This window comes from Squalius cephalus (genome assembly GCF_949319135.1).
Source record: "Squalius cephalus genome assembly, chromosome: 6".
Classification (NCBI taxonomy): domain Eukaryota; kingdom Metazoa; phylum Chordata; class Actinopteri; order Cypriniformes; family Leuciscidae; genus Squalius; species Squalius cephalus.
Genome location: NC_137127.1, coordinates 18,230,063 through 18,249,763, shown reverse-complemented (window position 1 = coordinate 18,249,763; position 19,701 = coordinate 18,230,063). Strand labels below are relative to the sequence as shown.

Genomic DNA, 19,701 nt, shown 5'->3' with positions numbered 1-19,701 from the left:
CTTACCATTTCAGACACAATTTTACCATTAGGCAGTAAAGGAAGTATTCTATACAGCTCAGAACAAATCTTCCTTCGATTTAAAGAGGACTAACAGCTGATCACATTAAAAGTAAAAAAATACAGAGTCTAGTCTGTGCCAGGGCTACAACGAACAGTAGGCCAGTAAATAGGATTTTAAAATCTTCTATAAATACATTTTTAATTAGTTTAGCAAGAAGTATCTGCCAACCCTACTTAATACTCCTGAAGTCTGAAAATAAACTAAGGGGATCAGAATTTAAAAATAACAATGACCAAATAAACTTCACTCAAGAATCCGATTGCATAAGAAAAATCAACACTAAAATGTGCTTGAGAGACACCAGAGTGATCAGTCTATATGCTTAAATAAGGATAAAGAAAACCAAGTTAATTTTTTAAAGATACTATTTAAGGAACCAGAAGGCAGTGTGGAATAAGACATGATTACTTAACTCATTATGCAAAGTTTTCAACATAAATTGCATCATGAAGAAAGCACAAGCTTAACAAAACAAGCATAATTTACTTCATTTATTATAATAAATATATTTTATGTACACTAATTTAACATGAGTACAGTTCATATGTACAAATCAACTATCATACTAGAGTGTTTTTCAAAACACGCCTAAGGCCCGTTTTTCAAGAGTAGGCTACAAGCAGTCAGTGATGGGCCATTTTCAGAGACATTGACCAATAGCTTGCAAAGGGACTAAAGGGATAGTTCACCCAAAAATGAAAATTTTGTCATCATTTACTCACTCTCAAGTTGTTCCAAACCTGTATGAATTTCTTTGTTCTGTTCAGTTGATGGGACACCATTGACTTCCATAAATACTATGAAAGTCAATGGTGGCCCACAACTGTTTGGCTTCCGACATTCTTCGAAATATCTTCCTTTGTGTTCAGCAGAAGAAAAAAATTCATACAGGTTTGGAACAATTTGAGGGTGAGTAAATGATGACAGAATTTTCATTTTTGGGTGAACTATCCCTTAACAAGAATCCTGGGGAGGTCAGAAACACGATGAGCAACCTTAAATATGTCACCTACCTATATAAACTGTGAAACAAATACCTGTTAAATATGCACAACCCGCTGATGCTCTGTCAGAGAGTCACAAAAGTTGTATTCTTTAGGTCTTTGCAGAGCAATGAAACAGCCAGTTACCGATATGCCAAAACAATTGACAATTCATTTAAAATTCAAATTTTAGCTTAAAAAAGTACCTTAAGTAAAACCTTTTCTGAGACAATCCCACTTCTGATTGTACACTGTTCAGTTGTTTTACCTTCAGGGGTTGAGGAAGCAGTCATGACGGACCACTGGAAGAGTTTTTATTCCTTTTGGCTATTCCCTTTAAACACTGATGCATTTTACTAATACCCAGGGCCAGGTGATCTGTTTATCTCCACATCAAGAGCAACATAAACTGCCTCCGCAAATTGATAGGCCTACCGTAATGTAGCAACGTGTTGCTTCCTCCATAAGAAAATCTAAAGCCCTCGAGCCACTGTCTGTCATCCAGATATACATGCCAAACTATAGGCTACATTATAAATTAATCACCAGGTACCCCAGAATTCCAGCTATGAGTAAAACAGCAGTGAAAATGATCCCCGCGAATACTCTCATCGTCCCAGATTCTCCTTCGACCGTTTCTTTGGGTTCCTCCTCGCAGATCGAGATGACACCAACTGATGAATTCCCAACACTGACGGTGGATTTCAACTCGGCTCCCGCCTCCTGTTTCGCCTCGACTGCCCACGGCGCCACCTGGACCTTCATCTCCATCTCCTCCATCATCTGGTCCACCTGAGCGATCTCGGTCTCCAGCTCTTTGAGGTCCACCGTGTCGATGTTCGCATCGGCTTCGTATTTCATGTTTTGGACGCTCATGGCTCGCGCAGCCACGGTGGTGGTGCTGCCGGTCATTCCCGTTTGGATGAGGTGTCTCGTTGGCACTTTGAGAGGGAAATCCTGCCCGATCTCTAAGGATCGCTTCATGTCCACCTCCAGGAGATCCATGCTGCTGGTGAAGAGCACCCAGAGGCGCTCGTATTCTGCACGATCATCTTTACTGATGCTTTTGTCCTTCAGAAGAGCCGTCAGTTTAGTCCTGTTGGCCACTGCCAGCTCCTGGGCTTTCTTTCGGGTCTTTTTAAGTTCCTCACGCAGGTTTTGGGAGTCGGATGTGCTCCCCAAAGCGATAACAAGATGCCTGTAGCAAGCTGTTACTTTGTTCAGAGCGTCCAACATGGTCTTGCATTCATCTTTGCCCATGTTTGCGCGGGGATATGGATACGTTTCTCACTGAAAAAATCCCAAAGAAAATATTAATAACACGCTGGATGATAGTGTCTTCTAGTTTCCACGGGAGCAGAGCAGCCATACGAGTGCACTCATCATCATCATCATCATCGCTCTCGTCATTGCAAATTCCTCACCATCCATGTTCCCTCTTGGTGCAGACAGCAACAGTCGGGCTTATCACTAAATGGATCCCTAAACGGCTTTAGTTGTGCTGCCAGAGATTAGAAAGCTTCAGTAGGCTATGTCCGCATGAATTTAAAACGTCGCCTCTCTTTTTCTTTTTGCGCAACGAGCATGCCATTTTAAACATAACAGGTGCTCATTTTAAAACTCCAAAGAGAACGTCTACCTCCATGACATCACAAAGGCATTCCGAGAGAGAGAGCAATGTAAACGGATTCTCCGAAGGCGGAATTTAAACAAACGCCAGAGCGTTCTTAACGCGACTTGACGCGCGGAGTTGCTCGCGTGTGATGTTTTTGTCGATGATGATGATGATGATGATAGGGATGGTGATGATGCCGAGATTTTCATAAGACAGCAATCCGTTATTCGCCCGTCCACGGTGATACGAGTTTAAATAGGCTACGAGTAAACGCTTGCTGGTGAAATAACCAGTCACTCACATCCTGGGAGATCAGCCAAACCTGTCGCGATTGGTTGGCCGATACCATTTCATTCCTTTTTTTAGGTCTCTCAAAAGTATTTATGAACACTATTTGGAAATTAGTTTTTTAATAAATACTAACAGCTTTGTTATAAAATGTGTTATTATCAAAAAAATATATATATAAAAACTAAGAATATTTTTTACATTGTTACATAGGCTTTAGATCCTTCTTTTTGTTTTTTTGTTTTTGTTACAGTCTATGGTATAAATGTGATGCAGTTTGGAAAACAAAACATGTTATAACAAAACATGTTATGAGCTTCTGTTTTGTGCTTTGCATGATGCCTTTCCACAGTAAATGTTTAAAGAACAGGTGCAGTACATTTGAACAAAGAACAAGAGTTGATATTCATAAACCATTACAGTGATGTCATGGCTGAAAAGGTGCACAGCAAAGTTGATCCTTTTCTTGGTTAGATTTAGCTCAAGTGGTTTTGGAACACCTTACAACTTTATCCCTACGCTACTTGGAAGTGTTGATGCTGAGTGGCTTATATGCTTTATTTTGTTCAGCAAAGCTCACAAAGGCTTACATTTGGACTTTACTCGAACATGTATTCTTATTTTACATGCTGCAAACAATTAGGAGTTTTTGATGAGGCATTAAAAGCAACAACAGACAATAGCTCTGGAGAAACAAGCAACTTTTGAGCATCAAGCAATCTAATTTTCATTGTATTTTTTTTTAAACTTTCTATTTCTTGTCATTTAGCCTCAGTTTATCTCAAGATTGAAGAGGCACTGTTTTAGCTATTAAAAATTTATTATATACAGTAGCACCACCTTACATGACATTAAAATCCAAACTAATGCAAAGTATGCAATCCAAATAGTTATCATTTACTGTATAGTGCTGTATTATATATCTCATTTAAATCAGTTACGCATATCATAAGTTGTGTATGTGCTATGGTTTTATTTTTAACCTTAAAAATGCATATAGCAGCATTTCATACTTATTTTTATTTTGTCCTTCAAATTCAGATACAATTTTAATAAAGATTTCTTGCGCAAAACAGTTTTCGTTTTATGATTTTTTCCACATTCTTTATTCCCAGTCTTTCATTCCCAGATGAAGAATTTTCTACTTGTCGTGTTAATTTAGGGTTCTTTGAATTGGAAAAACTGAACTGGAAAATATTAAGTTCACTAAAACTAGAAATATGATTTGAGATGACTCAAAACCAGTCTGTTTTACAAATTAAGCACTATGTCTAGCACTGTATGATTTTTCAGTTAAATATAGTTATGCATTGTTTTCTATATGGGTCACTTTCACTTAATCACCATTGGCAACCACTCAGCCATGTGCTACTTTCAATAGCATCTCATTTCAAAACATCTTATGCCAGATTGTGCCTCTCATTAACAGACAGCCACTTGTTGGAAAATAATGAAACGGGAGCCAGATGTAGCTATGTATTGCTTTGTGATGTATTGATTGTGCATTGACAAATGATATGGATTTCACAAATGGATTTTGCATGAATCTGTCTATCTATCTATATCTGTCTGTCCGTCCGTCCATTCATTTCCACTGTTTCTGTAAATATTATAGTTTATTTCTCAGTTATCACCATGTTAAGAGAGAAATAATTGGGGAGAGCTGCTCTGCAATATTTGTTCTAGATTGAATGAGAGACCATGGGGAGTTGAGAATGCCAAATATATTTGAAAGAAGGATTAGTCATGCATTAATAAGGAGGAAATATTGATTTTTGTTCTCAGTTTACCCTTTCCTCTGCACTTATCCAGATACAAACCCAGAGTGTCTGTGTAACGGTTAAGAATCTGTGCTTCCATCACAAATGTTGTGAGCAGGATCCCAGTCTGAGGCAACCTTCAGCTATAGCTTTGCTGCTATTATCACTATTGTCTCTTTGAGAAAGACGCCTAACACCAGGTTTGCTCCAGCGGGAATGTCTCCGCAATTATCTCACTGGGAGATGCTCTAAATAAAAAGCCACTGCCAAATAACAATTATACATTTGCATACTCACAGACTGCATCGGTCTTGTTTTAATTGATAATTACAGTGTTTTTAACGTGTTTCTAATGGGATAGGGAGTCGCATATTGTTTTGCTGTACAATAAGAGCCATGATGTGTCTGAGACTTCACCTGCTGGGAGACCCAGAGGGTTTCCTCCACATAGAGGAAAAAACCTCCACATTAACCTGCTGTGTGCATGCAGAATAGGATATGCCGTTCCAACTGCTCCCCCATAGGGTGAAAAACAGCACGTCCCTGCAGGCCACTGGCTGAGTCAGCCTCCCAGTCACATCTGCCAGCTGTGCCACCCTACCAGTGTGCCCACCTCAAGAGACTTCATTCGGGTGATTAGAATACAGTATACCAGTAATCAAATATCAGTGGTTTTTTTTTGTTTTTTTTTTATAGGGCCAATGCACAGGAAAAATATAAACAGGAAATAATATCCTGTATATAATAATATATATAGGCCTACCATGGTTAATTCAATAGTTTAGTATTCTTATTATAGTGCAATTAAAATGAAAGCTCTCTGGTTGTTACAGTTATCTGGACTCATTCATCATAGTTTCACTTTCATTGACTTTCAGTTAGTTTTGTATTGACCAAACGTAAGTAAAGAGTAATGGCATGTATAATGTTACAAAAGATTTATATTTCAAATAAATGCTCTTTTGAACTTTCTGTTATTATTATTAAAGAATCCTAAAAAATAAAATGTATCATGATATATTAAGATATAATATTAATAAAATAAAATATTAAGTTTCTGCTTTCAACATTGATAAGTCATAAATGTTTCTTGAGCAGCAAATCAGCATATTAGAATGATTTCTGAAGGATCACGTTGCACTGAAGACTGAGTAATGATGCTGAAAATTCAGCTTTGCATCACAGGGATAAATTACATTTTAAATTATATTAAAATAGAGAACAGTTCTTTTAAATTGTTATAATATTCACAAATGAAAATGATAACTTATTTAGTCAAAACATTTACCTAAATGCTTATTTACAAAGCTTTTTTAGTACTTGATTCTTGATGAATCAAGCTAATCGAGTGATCTTATTTTTGCAGTGTTGTTTTTTAGGTCTATAGTTTTAATCATACATTTTTATTCTTATTGAAAGCTTAAATGCATTTTGCGATTATCTATCTATCTATCTATCTATCTATCTATCTATCTATCTATCTAATGATTTTTAGATGTAGCCTATGTGTGCAGTCCGATTCAGATTTCCCTTGGGGGATAATAAAGTCTATTTAATTTCATGGTACCTTATCTGATATAAACCATAATCATGACATCTGGTGCTGGCAGATTTTTGTTGTTTTCATATATACCTTCACAAATTCCATATTACTTTGTGCTTTGAGCAGATTTGATGCCCCAGAGCCACTGAGGGAATCTTGCAGGAAACTGACACACAACCAATCATGCTCAGGCAAAATGTTGCTTGATGCTTAATGGCTCTTCTCCATGCAGAGAGGTGACCTGAAATACACCCACAACAGGAAGCTCTTATGGAGAGGGCAAATCAGTCCACAAGCTTGCAGCAGTAAAAGCAGTAAGGTTTGTTTAGGTGCCAGACTAGTTCTTTACTTTTCCTGGATATATTGAATTTAAAATGTAATCTTTAAAGGTATAGTTCACCCAAAATTGAAATTTCTGTCATAATTTACTCACCCTCATGTCATTCCAAACCTGTAAGCATTTCTTACTTCTGATTCTAATTCTTTATGCTATATTTTTTGGTTCCCATTGACCTAGATTGATTTGACAAAAAAATGGTTTGGTTACCAAACATTCTTCAAAATATCTTCTTTCATGTTCCACAGAAGAAAGAAATGCACATGTTTCAGGGAGCGTGAAGAGAGGACTCAAAAGCAACAGTTTATTAGACACTCTAGGGAATAAACAATAGTGTAGTGACACACACACAGACAACAAAGGATGTGAGAGAGCTCCAGAGCCGTCCGTACAGACACCTGCGGACACACTGCTGTGGAAACCACTTCAGATGAATGCCCAATGGGACGGGGAGCGAGACGAGACAGGATAGCGAGCGAACGGCCAGCTGTATAACTCCTCGTCTAGGAATCATGGGCACAGCAGCAGACAAGGGTAAGACACAAAAACACAGCAAAGGTCCAACAAGAGACGATGCACACAAAAATCTTCTGACAACAAGGGGCAGAGACAGCAGAGAATATAAGGGAAAAGGAAACAAGAGACAGGAGAGGGCAATCAGCCGGTCAATCAGGGCAATCTGCACACACCCGCACTGCAAAATCAGCACTGATCACGAGCTGCAGAAGATGACAGGACAACACAGACAACAGGGAAGCCGAAGGAGCACCCTGAACCATGACAACATGGGTTTGGAACGACATGTCAGTGATAAATAATATGACAGAATTGTAGCTTTTGGGTGGACTATCCCTTTAAATGAAGTTCCTAAACGCAAGTTAGGGAGGAGTGAGCCCATCTAATCTTTCAATCAACAGCCTGAGTATATAAGCAGCCGCTTACCTCTCTCTAGCATCAAGCTGTTCCAGTATCCCTCCACCTCCCCAAACTCCACCTTCATCTCCGGTACCTTGCCCTTCAATTATCATATCCTACATTTAGCCACTGGGGGGTATATCAGAGCTCGAGTTGAAGCTGCTTCATCGAGCCCCTCTTCAGTGGACAGCAAGCCAAATAAGTTTAACCTAATATCTGAAAGATTTTATGGGCAAGCAAACTCGTTAACCCTTAGGGCCCTATTTTAATGATCTGAAATGCAAGTATCAAGCTCGAAACGCAAGTAACTTTGTGGGCGGGTCTTGGGCGCTGTTGCTATTATACCGGTGGGATAAATGACTCTTGCGCCCGACGCAAATCTAAAATGGGTTGGTCTGAAGTAGCTTCATTATTCATAGGTGTGGTTTGGGCGTAACGTGAAATAAACCAATCAGAGCGACATCTCACATTCCCTTTAAGAGCAGGTGCGCTTGTTCCATGGTGGATTGCTATTATAACGGCGGATTTGCCAGGTGCACGCCAGGAGCAGTTCACAGCCGAGGAGACCGATGTTCTCATCAGGGCCGTAAAACATAGAGAAGTGACATTGTATGGGGATGGAAGAAACCCACCCAAATTAGCTTCGGTTAAACAGGCGTATAAAAATGTGTAAGCTAGATTTATGCCTATTTTTTCCCATCTTCATGGACACAGCAATGATTTCCCTCGTGTGTTAATATTTTTCATACATAATAATGTATGGTTTTCTAAAAATGAGAACTGCTGCGTCTGTGTGTAGATGAGATAAGCAAAGTGCATGCGCGTTGTGCACACGCTACATTGATTATGGCCAAGCATGTGCCCTTAAAATAGCATATGAATAACATGCGCAACGCGCCACTGACTTTAGACTAGGTTTTTCCTGGTCAGTGGCGGAATTGTTTTCTAAACCTGCAAAATAGCATCAGGGAACGTTTGCGCCGGAACACGCCTCCTCTTTGCACTGAACCACCCCCGAGAGCGCAAATGCATTTCCTAGTTTACCGACGTGCGTCTGTGGAGGGAAAAGTCCGCTGTGCGCGGGTGCAAAATAGGAATGATACATGCGTCGGTGTACAAAGTCAATTTCGCTGGGTGCAAGATAGGGCCCTTAGTCTTAATCTTTAGCGACCCAGGACGTCATTCATACTGTCATGATTCCTGTCTTGTGTTCCCCTTGTCTTGTGTGGACTTTTGTTATTTCCTGTCCTGTGCCATGTTTTGTAGTCTTTTGTAGTTTTTCTTGTTTATTAGTCTCCCCAGGTGGTTCTGATTTACCACGCCCCCTTGTTATCTTGTTTAGCTTGTTTGCCTGTGTATTTAAACCTCTGTGCTTCAGTTGTTGTTTGTCGGTCGTTGTAGCTGTTTCCATGTTCCATGTTCCTGTCCTGAGTTCCGTGTTCCGTTGTTTGCCTGGATTACCTGTTAGTTTTATTAAAGTAGTGCTTGCATGTGGATTCTCTCTTCGCTTCATTCCTACTGTACCTCATCGTTACACATACCCTCCTCCTCATTCAATTTTTTAAGTTAGACATCAACCTTCTTATATTTCTCAATCAATTTATTATAAACAATCTAACAAAAAAAATTATAATAATAAAAGAATGACTGTTTGAGCAGTTGGGTTTTTAGACCAAACGTATGGTGACTAAGTACGAGCTGGATGCATCAGTGAATGGTGAGATATTTTGCTGAATAAAATTATCCTGTCAGAAGAATCGCGATAACTTTATTATTTATTTTTCCGTCTGTATCATCTCTGTGAGCTTTTGTTAGGTTTTACCCATGCGCAGTAAGGTGAATTTAGTTTTTCAAAAGTTTCTCATCCACACTGAAATGTCGGAAAACGCCTGAAAATGCTAGTGTGGACTTAGGGCGTTTTTAAACGAAAACGCCGTTTTCAAATGTATCCGTATTACTGTAGACGTAGCCTCACTCATAGTAAGTTACCACAGGCAGAAAACAAAAGAATATGAAGTATCATCAGCAAAACATGAAATGGCTCAGTGATTTACTGTAGAGCAAGTACTGAATGCTATCAAATATAAGTGTTACTGTCACTTGATGGTGGATCTTTTGAAGAAGCTGTCAGCAATCAAAATATTGATTTTGAAGATGTTGAAAATGATAGTTTTGAGAATATGTTTGAGATCGCTAATATGAGCCAGATGCTAAATGCACTGGAAAATAAGCTCTGATGAGGACAGTGATGATGGTATAAAACATATGCTCAAACTGAACCCTTCCAAGCTACAAAAGGTAACAGCATATGCTTTATTCTATTCTCCTGTAATTGATACTCTAATATCAGGAGAGTTTTATATTATCACAATGTAGAGATCCATCCGTGTTCGATATAGATCCGGGTCGCTAAAGACCCAAATATGTAATAATAATTGGCGAAACATTCATGCATTTAAGGGTTAATTATTATTATTATTTTTTTTACCTGATCAACAACCCTGTAAAGAACTTCCAGTAAATTAACTATGGAAAGGAAGGCACATTTTTCACTGAGCCAAATAAGCGAAATAAGTGTGTTTACTGGCCCCTTGAGGCACTTAAACATTTGCAAAAGCTTACATATTAATGAGAAACACAGAGCAGAGGAAGGAGTACAGTTGTTCATGTTAGCTCTAGCAGCTGCACAGTAGATCAGATATGGAAATGGTACAGAAAAGTGACGCTGGGGTAACTATGAGGACGCTAATGCAGTATAAAGTTGGTCTTTGGCTGAAAGGTCACCAGCCCAAACCACAGGATGATCTACACATGATGTAATCCAGATTACCATGTTACTAAAAGGCCCCTGGATTAACACTATAATGCTCTCTAATGCCCCTTTTAATGGAAGTAGCCTTTTCCTCAATCTTCTTCTGAGCTCACTGACCATATGAAATGGCTTCTTCACATCAGAGTTTTTAAAAGGGCTTTATCAGAGGCAGGAGGACCAGCAAATATATTTACATGAATTTGCATTCTGTACTTAGAAAAATAAAGATACACAACCAAGTAGCCTATAAAGAAGCTATAATGTTATATTATAATGCAAACAAAGCATTGTTTTCAAGTGGTTAAAAAAAGAAGCATAAAATCTTGAATGCAATACTAGAGAACTGCACATACCAGTGGAGTACATACTATGCATTAAATATTGCCTAATATTTAAAAAATAAATAAAAAGAATTTAAATGATATTTAAATATATGTATTATTCAAATATATAAAGAATGCAGTGCAACAAACATCTTGGAAATAAAAATAAAAAATGGAAATAAACGTTTTTTAACGTTAATATAACGTTTAAATGCATTTTAAATCCAGTTTGAGGTAAACTCCTAGCACTACACTCAAACACTCGAGCAAAAAATTGATATTAAATCATATTACTTCTTATTCATGTGTCACATGGAAATGTAAAGGTGATTGCATTGTGAGAAATGGAAATGGAAAGTCAAGCTGCACAACTTCTCAAATGCTGTTCTTGTGGATATTTCATGCAGAAAATGAATATGCACAGTATACTTATAGTAAAAATAGCATGATTCTAAACAGTAATGTTCGTTCCGTGTTTCTTTTTCCAGACATCAACAAAAGCTGCAGTGAATATTTAAAGATCTTTTTTTTGGAGTTTTTCAACGCGCATTAAAAAGAGATGAGTGTTTTATCAGCAGGATATGAAGAAAAAAATAAAACAGCACACCAGCAAGATGAAAATAGAGGTAAAAGGAGTGCTTGTCTTCTTTATTGAATTATTGATGCCCAAATCCACAGATTCACAGACTGTGTAGTTCCTGGCACAGTACACGCAATATCTGACCTGGCGTAACCGGAAATTCACATCTATCTATTGTCGTTTCTGGGTGTTTTAATGACTAGTCTGATACAGTCTAATTTATTGTTAACCTTTCCAGTCTGTTTGCACATACACTTTATTACACATACGCTCTTTAGCTTCATATATATAATTCAGTCTAAACATTTTTTTAACATAAATCTGCTGATAGCCTCTCACATGCAGATTACCTTGATGTCTGCAGTTGCATTATGAACCATGACTCTCCACTAAAAGGATCATCTGGATGAGAGACGAAGCATCTGCCAGTGCCAGTTTTAGCACTAATCCGATCTCATCTTTACCCGCAAATAGCCGAGAACTTGAGGTGAGAGTGAAAAGCCTCCTCCCTCATTCCATACCATCCATCGCTCCTCTTGCAACAAATGGATATGGCTTTATCCTGTGTCATTCCAAACACATGACAAAAGATTTTGAGAACAACCTATACTTAGAAAACACATCTGAAGGCTTGTCAAGCTAGAAAAAGTGCTCATCTTAATATTCATTAAATCAGCAAGAAATTAAAATGTACTATATAACATATTCCTGGACTGAATGTGCATGATTCATCAGTACATGTTTTTCCAAAGGAAAAAGTGTCTGCGTCCGAAAACTTAGGCAGGCAGGCAATTACCTTGCAGGCAGCGTTTGTGCACAAACTGATTTTGGACAGACTTCTGAGGCAGAATAACGGTTTAATGATCTATAATAAAATAGAGAGAGCTTTGGTGATAACTAAGCTAATATTAATGTTCCACTTTATTTTGATAGTCCACTTTAGACATTCTACTAACTATAAGTAACTTTTCCACTACATGTAAACTAACTCTCATTAGAGTATTAGTAGACTGTAGTATACTGTCAGTAGACTGTTAGGTTATGGTTAGTTGTTAGGGTTTGGGTTAGTATAATTTGACTTGTAGTTGCCAAGTTACTTATGGTCAGTAGAATGTCTATTGGGGGAGCATCAAAATAAAGTGTTAGCAGATATTCAGCCCGTTCTCATCCCAAGGCGTCATATACTGGCGCTTTTGACATTTCGTCTACATCCAACGCACACGGCACCCTTTATCGTCAATATGAGACGCAGATAGATATGGACCAGAAGGCACCTCCTAGCAGTCTAACCCTAACCCTACCCCAGACCTAAACCTACCCATAACCGAACAAAGCTATCTGCGTCTCATATTAGATGTTAAAGGGTGCTATGTGCGTTGGATGTAGACGAAATGTCAAAAGCGTCAGTATATGACGCCCTAGGATGAGAATGCGTTGAGATATTAAGCAGCCAGTCTACTAATACTCCAATGACAGTTGTTGACATGTAGCTGCAAAGTTACTTATAGTTAGTAGAATGTCTAAAGTGGACTATCGAAATAAAGTGTTACTAATATTAATAACTACAATACTTTCTCGCTAGAAATTACATCAAAAGTGGAAAACGTTGGTCAAAAACATATATTTTTACATACAAACTGACCACCAACTGCAACTTTCAGACGCCATCTTAATTTTTTTAGCTCAACTGTCACAGAATGGAACACACAGTATTGTGGGATATCGAATGCAGCGAAGGATTCAAAAAGCAATCAGATGAAGGTATCTCAGGAGACAGGAAGAGAAGCTAACATTGGATTCGGATGTGCCTTGATGCCTTCTTGGAATCCTCCGAAGGCAGCATTTTTAAGCTTTTGGATGCGGCCACTGTGAAATTACTTTTCAGTTTACAACATCAAGCCCTTCTATTTTCCCGCTTGTCATATAGAGAGAACAATGATTTACACATCTGAATGGAATCATTTAGTCATAAATGATAGCTTAGACTTTGGAGTTGTTCTGTTCCATAAAATGAAGGTTTATCAAATATGAAATACATATAAGTTAAATACAAATTTCTATTGGTGCCATTTCATGTTGTGTTCGAAGTAAGTTCAAATTAAATTTAAATTCAGAAATGTAATTCTCAGTTCTCTTATAATCTACCACACAGTAAAATGGAATTATATATTTTTAAAGAGATTTCTGTCTTTTATGTTAACCTATTGTTCACAGTCTGAGAAAATCAAACGGTGATCAATGCTTGACTAGAATCTAAAATGGGTTTTGGTCAATAATCAGTTACATAATATAATATCTGTTAACCCAGCTACCAAAAATATGTTCTAAGAAAATTTTGCTAACTTTCCCATGAGTTATAATTAGTTACTTATTTTGGTTATACGAACATTGAGCGGACATTTTATCATTTTGAAAACATTATGAGAATGGTATTTTTGAATGTTCTCTGAACATTTTGAAACATTTGAAAAACATTAGACCTAACCCTAACCGTCCAACTAAAACCTTTCAGGAAAAAATAAATAAAGTTCCCTTTCTGTCGGTCACTTTCAAATGTTGTGTCGAAAACTCTTGAGAGCCCCAATCACCTCTGGCATATTCAGAAAAGGCCAATGGAATTGGAAAGTGAAATGTTTGTGTCTGTCCACTTCCCGGACATCTAAAAAGGGCCAGCGTGTGTCACTTATTACAGCGAGCTTTGTTATAATGCTTTATAAGAGCATTACACAGCGAATTGTGTGAATTTCCAATTTCTGGGTGCAGTCTATTCATATCTCCCTCGGACAGCCACAATCTTTGCCTTCAATGTTTGGGCCATGCTTACGCGAGACATTGTTCATGGATGGTTAATGTCCTCAATGTTCTTTTACAAAAGACCCAGAGTCACTCAGTTGCATCCCGCCCTGGTCCTTCTACCTCCGGGTACGAGGTCTGTATTTATTCCCTCAAAATACTGCCACTCCCTTTCAGGGCATGTAAGTTCAGCTCATGGCGAGGGCTTACAACATCGCTGCCCAGGCCGTCTCCGCCCTGACGCTATGGCAATCCATGCTCTGGGTCGAGGAATATGTCCACATTAGTGGTCCAGGAAGGAGCACCACTTGTGTTTTAACCTGACGGGGATGTGAGATACCGAGAAAGTCCCATCTCCCAAGATGGCCTGTTCGGCGACACTGTCAAGGATTTTGCACAGCAGTTCTCGACAGTTAAAAAGCAGACAGAGGCAATAAAACAATGCTTTACAGCGGGCCTGGGACGGCGACCCCTCCGGTGCAAGGATGGATTATGGCGATGATATGCCCTGGGCACGGATGTCTCAAAGGCCCTATTCACCACATTTTTTGACATTTCTTTTTTTTTTTTTTTTTGCTAAATCGTACATATTTTACGAGTTGCCCAATTCGTATGAATTCATTCTGGGCACAGTATGCAATACCTGCTCTTCCTCTCTCGTCATCTCCATCTCCTTCTCTCTTTCTTCTCTCAGTCTCTTTATCTTGACCTGTATCTTCCCTTCGAGCTCTGATTGATACAGTCTTTAATGCAAACTGATTATTTTTGTCGTCGCTTAAAACTTCTGTCTTAAAGGAGACATATCATGCTTTTAAATCGTTCCTTTTTACATATAAATCATACATTTGTAGTCTATATAAAGCGGAACTGCAATGCTTGGGTCTGAATTCTTCATTATTATAGCTCCACAGGCCCCTTTTCTACCCCTTTTCTGATGTGCGTCTGAGAGCAACTCGTTTTGGTGCGGTCTCTTTAAATACAATTGAGACACTTCATACCCCGCCCCCTCTCCAGGTGACACTCGGTTCAACTCCACCCCGTTCGGCCATTTTTGTAGTTTGATAGCAGAGATACGATTATCTAGCCGCACAGAAACTTTTTATTCACACGTTATTAACAAAATGTCAACAACGGAAGACTTGTCCAACCAGCCTTACATGTTCGAGCCAGAGTCGGAGCCGGAGCGAGATGAAAATGAAGACGACGAACCTGCAGAACAACGTCTTCATATGGATGTATCGCAATGGTGTGTTACTGTATTTACACATGAAACTTTGGTCTTCTGACCTTTTACCGCCGTCTCGATTTATTTTGATTAATATATGCGTGGCAGAGAGAGCAAGACAGCGTCTAGTTTGGAGACGGTGTCTTGTTTACACTTTCGCCTGGCTCCGAAGAGAGAGAGAGTGCGTGCGCGCGACCGGGTCTCTCTATCTCTGCTCGTTCTTTCAGTTAAACATGCGCGGCAGTTCATCTACATTAGACGGTGTAATGAAGCGTGTGGGTTACTACATCCAACAACCGAACATTTTAACTTACCCTCTCGTAACTTCTGCATCTTTTAGCTTGGACTACAAAATTGCAGCGAGAAATAAAAATGGCGGATTGCTCGAAGTGTTGGGCTGGAAGTCAATGTCCTTATTTGGCAGTTCCGCTACAAATACTGTGACGTAATAGTTCACAAAACGTCATAGATAACAGAAAAATCGGAACAGGTCGGAAAAAAAAGGCCAAAACAGAATATAAAGATATCAACGAAGCACCTGAAGAGAATAATTTCAACTTTTCTGTACTTCTAAACACTCCAAATATACAACAAAATGCATTTAAGGGCTAAAAAAGTGGATTTAGCATGATATGTCCCCTTTAAAACAGCTGTTTTGCTTCTTATCTCGCACTGTATGACCGTTAAATGAAGCGTGAAGCACGTCACACTGGAATTCGCGCTCGGCTCGCGCTTCTGTGAACATAAAGCCCGCCTACTGTGATTTGATTGGTCATCTGGTCACTCGGTCATGTGTTTGAGAGTGCTGAAGCAGCTTAGATGAGAAGGTCGGTTATCGTTATCAGTGCTACTCGCGACTTTTAAAAAAGCTGGAGATTGTTGGTAGATTTTGTAGCAATTGAGCTTCTCTTGCTTCTTTGTCCTTTTTTTGCTTTCTTTTCATTGATCCACTCGATTGTGGTTTTAAACTCATTTTTGTTTTGTTTTTCGAGGAACCGTCTTCTACGCATGACTTTATTACGCAATGATTTTTACTCGCCTCTAGATGTCCCTCTCAACAGCGCAGCAATACATCAAAATTATTTATTTGATTTATTTACCAGTTAATGCTTTGCAACTGCAAATTTTTTTTTACATTATTCCACAATATTCAACACAATTTTACTGAAAAAATAAATAAATAATAATAATTATTATTTGAAAAGAATATAAATTTGACAAGGCTCCCTGCGGCCTCTTCCACAGCGGACCCCTGGAACAAGGTAAGCACATTTTCCACCACAAACATCAAGGGATACGTGATCTCCCGGCATGGTGGACCTTGTTTCACAATACCGTGGTAACCCTGCCTTGGATGTACCGGACATAGTTGTTTTAGTGCCGCTGGTACAGAGTTTGGACGCGTGGCTAACTCTCGCTTGCGCTCCGAGGAGAGTGGAGACTCCATCATCAGACAGTCCGGTTGATCTGGAGTCGATTTGGCCAGGAACATCTGTTCACCTCCCAAGAATCCTCACATTGTCCTCTGTGGTATTCCCTGACCGAGCCCCCCTCGGCACTTGCACACAGCTGGTCCAAGGGCTTGCGCAAGTACACAAGGTTAGGGAGGACGCAGAACAGGTCCTTATGGTCGCACCTTATTGGCCTAATCAAACCTGGTTCTCAGAGCCACAGGCGTTTCCAGCATTGAAGGACATCCGGGGCTTAGCCCAGACCATTTTATGCAAATACAGGAATCACTCAAAGAGTTTTTTTTTTTTTTTTGCTGTCTTTCCTGCTAACTGCTGTTAACTCACCAGCAAGTAACGTTAGTTGATGTCAACGACTGTGCTAGCTCCTCCCCTACCTGCTGCATATTCAACAGAGAGTAAGAAACGGAGTAGCCCATAGGCTACCGACAGCAAAGAAACTTATTCTATAGGCTCGATTATTTTTAAGACCTATGTCTATTTTTAAAGGCTGTGTGCAGTATGTGCAAAGCCAAAGCACAATAAAATAAGGCAACTTATGATTTCGGGGGTTTACATAGGCTATTGTCCGGTTTCATATTTGTCAGTCAACTTTTCAAAATACATTCGGGGCTACACTCAAAACATTCGGGGCTGAAGCCCTGGCAAAATCGGCTGATGCCACATCTGCTCAGAGCTCACGCTGATGGCAGAGGCCCCTGCCTGGCGAATCCCCCTGAGGAAGGACCTTCTTTCTCAGCGACAGGGCACAATCTGGCACCTGCGCCCAGACCTTTGGAAACTTTCTGGATGGGTTATCTAGACACAATCACTCAGGCTAGAGCACCCTCAATGAGGCGACTGTATGCTTTGAAGTGGTGCCTATTTGTTGCTCTGTATTCTTGCCATGGGGAAGACACACAGAGATGAGGGCCTGGAGGGGCACCTTTCTGCCTCCACCTTGAAGGTGTACGTGGCTGCAATAGCATTGAATCACAACACCGGGGCCGGCTTCACGAAACATTCTTAGGAATAAAATTATTCTTAGTTGCCAATAACAGGGGGGAAATGAACATGTAAGTATCATAAACTTTTGTTGATCAAAGAGCTTGTTTTTTGCGATAATCCAAAAGCCTAGGGAAAAACCCTATTGGGTTTTTGTCGAGGGAACCAGTGTGATGCTAACTGCTGGTTGGCCTACAAAATGATATCATACCTGCACCACTCTATTGCTTTAATATATAGCATTTTGTGTAGACTTCAAATGTGTTCGATATGTTTTGTGGTCTGGCCGACTTGTGCGTATGATCCGCTCTGTGCCATCATGTTTCTGGACCAGAGCAGACTGTGTGCAAACTGTGGTGGTTTGCAAATGCAAACTCATTCGCCCCAATGGAAAGCATATTTACACTGTCTGAATCGTTCCCTATTCCCAATATGGGCCATTCATCATATAGAAAATAGTAATTCTGTAAACAAGTGACTGATTTCAGCTGCAGCTTCAGCGTCTATTTATAGTGTAGGAGACGGGACGCTTCAGATTCTAGAGAGCATTTTATTGGACAGAAAATCTAATAAGAAGCTGAAGTGCAGAATGATCAAAATCATTTATACATATTAACAGAAGTGATAGACTGTAGGTTTTGAATGCTTATCTCTTCTAAATACGACTTTTGTCATGGTTTTGTTGCACACAAGCTTATAGATAACTTTAAGGCTAACATATTCATACTAAATGCCAAAAAACTTTCATTTTGATTTTCTGGGGACTTTAAGTCCACAAAACCGTAGGGTCTCATTTGTCATTTTAGGTTTTGTAAGGGTGCTCGTGGTCACCCCATTTGCGGCTGATATGCGCCCTCGATGTGCACTTTTACTGAGGTTGAACTGAAACGAACTCCACAGCAGACTTCTTCCCGGCAGTCAAAGCGACGTTAAGTCACTGAAGTGTGAACTCAAGAGGAAAATCGCGAGGGCCTTTGAAGCACGCAATATTTGCTGTTGATTTACAATAAGAAAATTAAACCACATCAGTGTACATAATTGCAGCTTGGCAGTTTTAGAGACCATAACAAAAACTGAAATATTAATTCAGAGGGAAACATGATGTAAGTGTCATATTACTCAAGTACTGTCACTCAAATTATTCGCAGCAAAAATGGCAAGAATATCATGGCATGAAAGAAAATGCAGGGGAAAACTTCAAGGCCTGAATCATAATCCTTGTGCACTTTAGTTGCTGCATGAAAGCTCAGTTATGTGCACAGAGAACTAAATTCGTCCACAGAGGCCATATTCGAGAGGTTTATAAAAGCTTTTAAAAAATAATTAGCTCTGAGTCGTTCTTCTAAAACTCTGGTTTTTCATGCGGAGGGGCTTGTGGCATTAGTGGGATGTTTAATAATTCAGGTTTAGTCAAAGATGTTTTGTGCAGACTGTTACTTACCACTGCCACCTGCCACGCCTGGTGTATCTGAGTCATTATGAGCCAAACACTCTGCCTGCTGACTGCTGGTTCAGTTTGGCCTGGTGACAAAATCATTATCACTTCAATGCACTTTGCATACTACAAGCAGCATAAAACAAAAGAACAAGATGCAGAGAATTATGACATGACGTTAATTTCACACTTTGTAAGATTTTATCATAGTAAATTAAATCTTTTAAACCTGAATATTATCTTTGACGTATTATTTATTAAAGATATGTATTATCTTTATATTGTTTGTTTATTTTGTAAAATTGTTTTTAAAGGGTGTTTTAATTACTTTATTTTTATGTTTTTTTTTATTAGTTAGTTAGTTAGTTAGTTAGTTTAATTAGTTAGTTTAAAATTAGTTTGAAAGGTGGTACAACATACTACCATCATGTATAAATACTTTACAATTTAAATAAATATTACTTATGTAACAGTTTTATTCTGTTTTGGTTTTGTTTGCTCTGTTTCAGTTTGCATGTTTCTGTTTCACCCTGATTACGTTCCTGTTATATATTTTATCAGGAGGGTGCTGGGGGC

General features: G+C 39.1%; 1 protein-coding gene across 1 annotated transcript; it reads right to left on the bottom strand.

Annotated features, from left to right (window-relative positions):
* Positions 1-545: 545 nt before the first annotated feature.
* Positions 546-19,196, bottom strand: LOC307160452 (regulator of G-protein signaling 9-binding protein). The gene is made up of 2 exons (XM_079874584.1): positions 19,132-19,196; positions 546-2,336 (listed from the first exon to the last, which is right to left on the bottom strand). The coding sequence occupies exon 2, from the start codon at positions 2,304-2,306 to the stop codon at positions 1,578-1,580; it is 729 nt and encodes a 242-aa protein (XP_079730710.1). The 5' UTR covers positions 2,307-2,336; positions 19,132-19,196; the 3' UTR covers positions 546-1,577.
* Between the last annotated feature and the right edge of the window lie 505 nt (positions 19,197-19,701).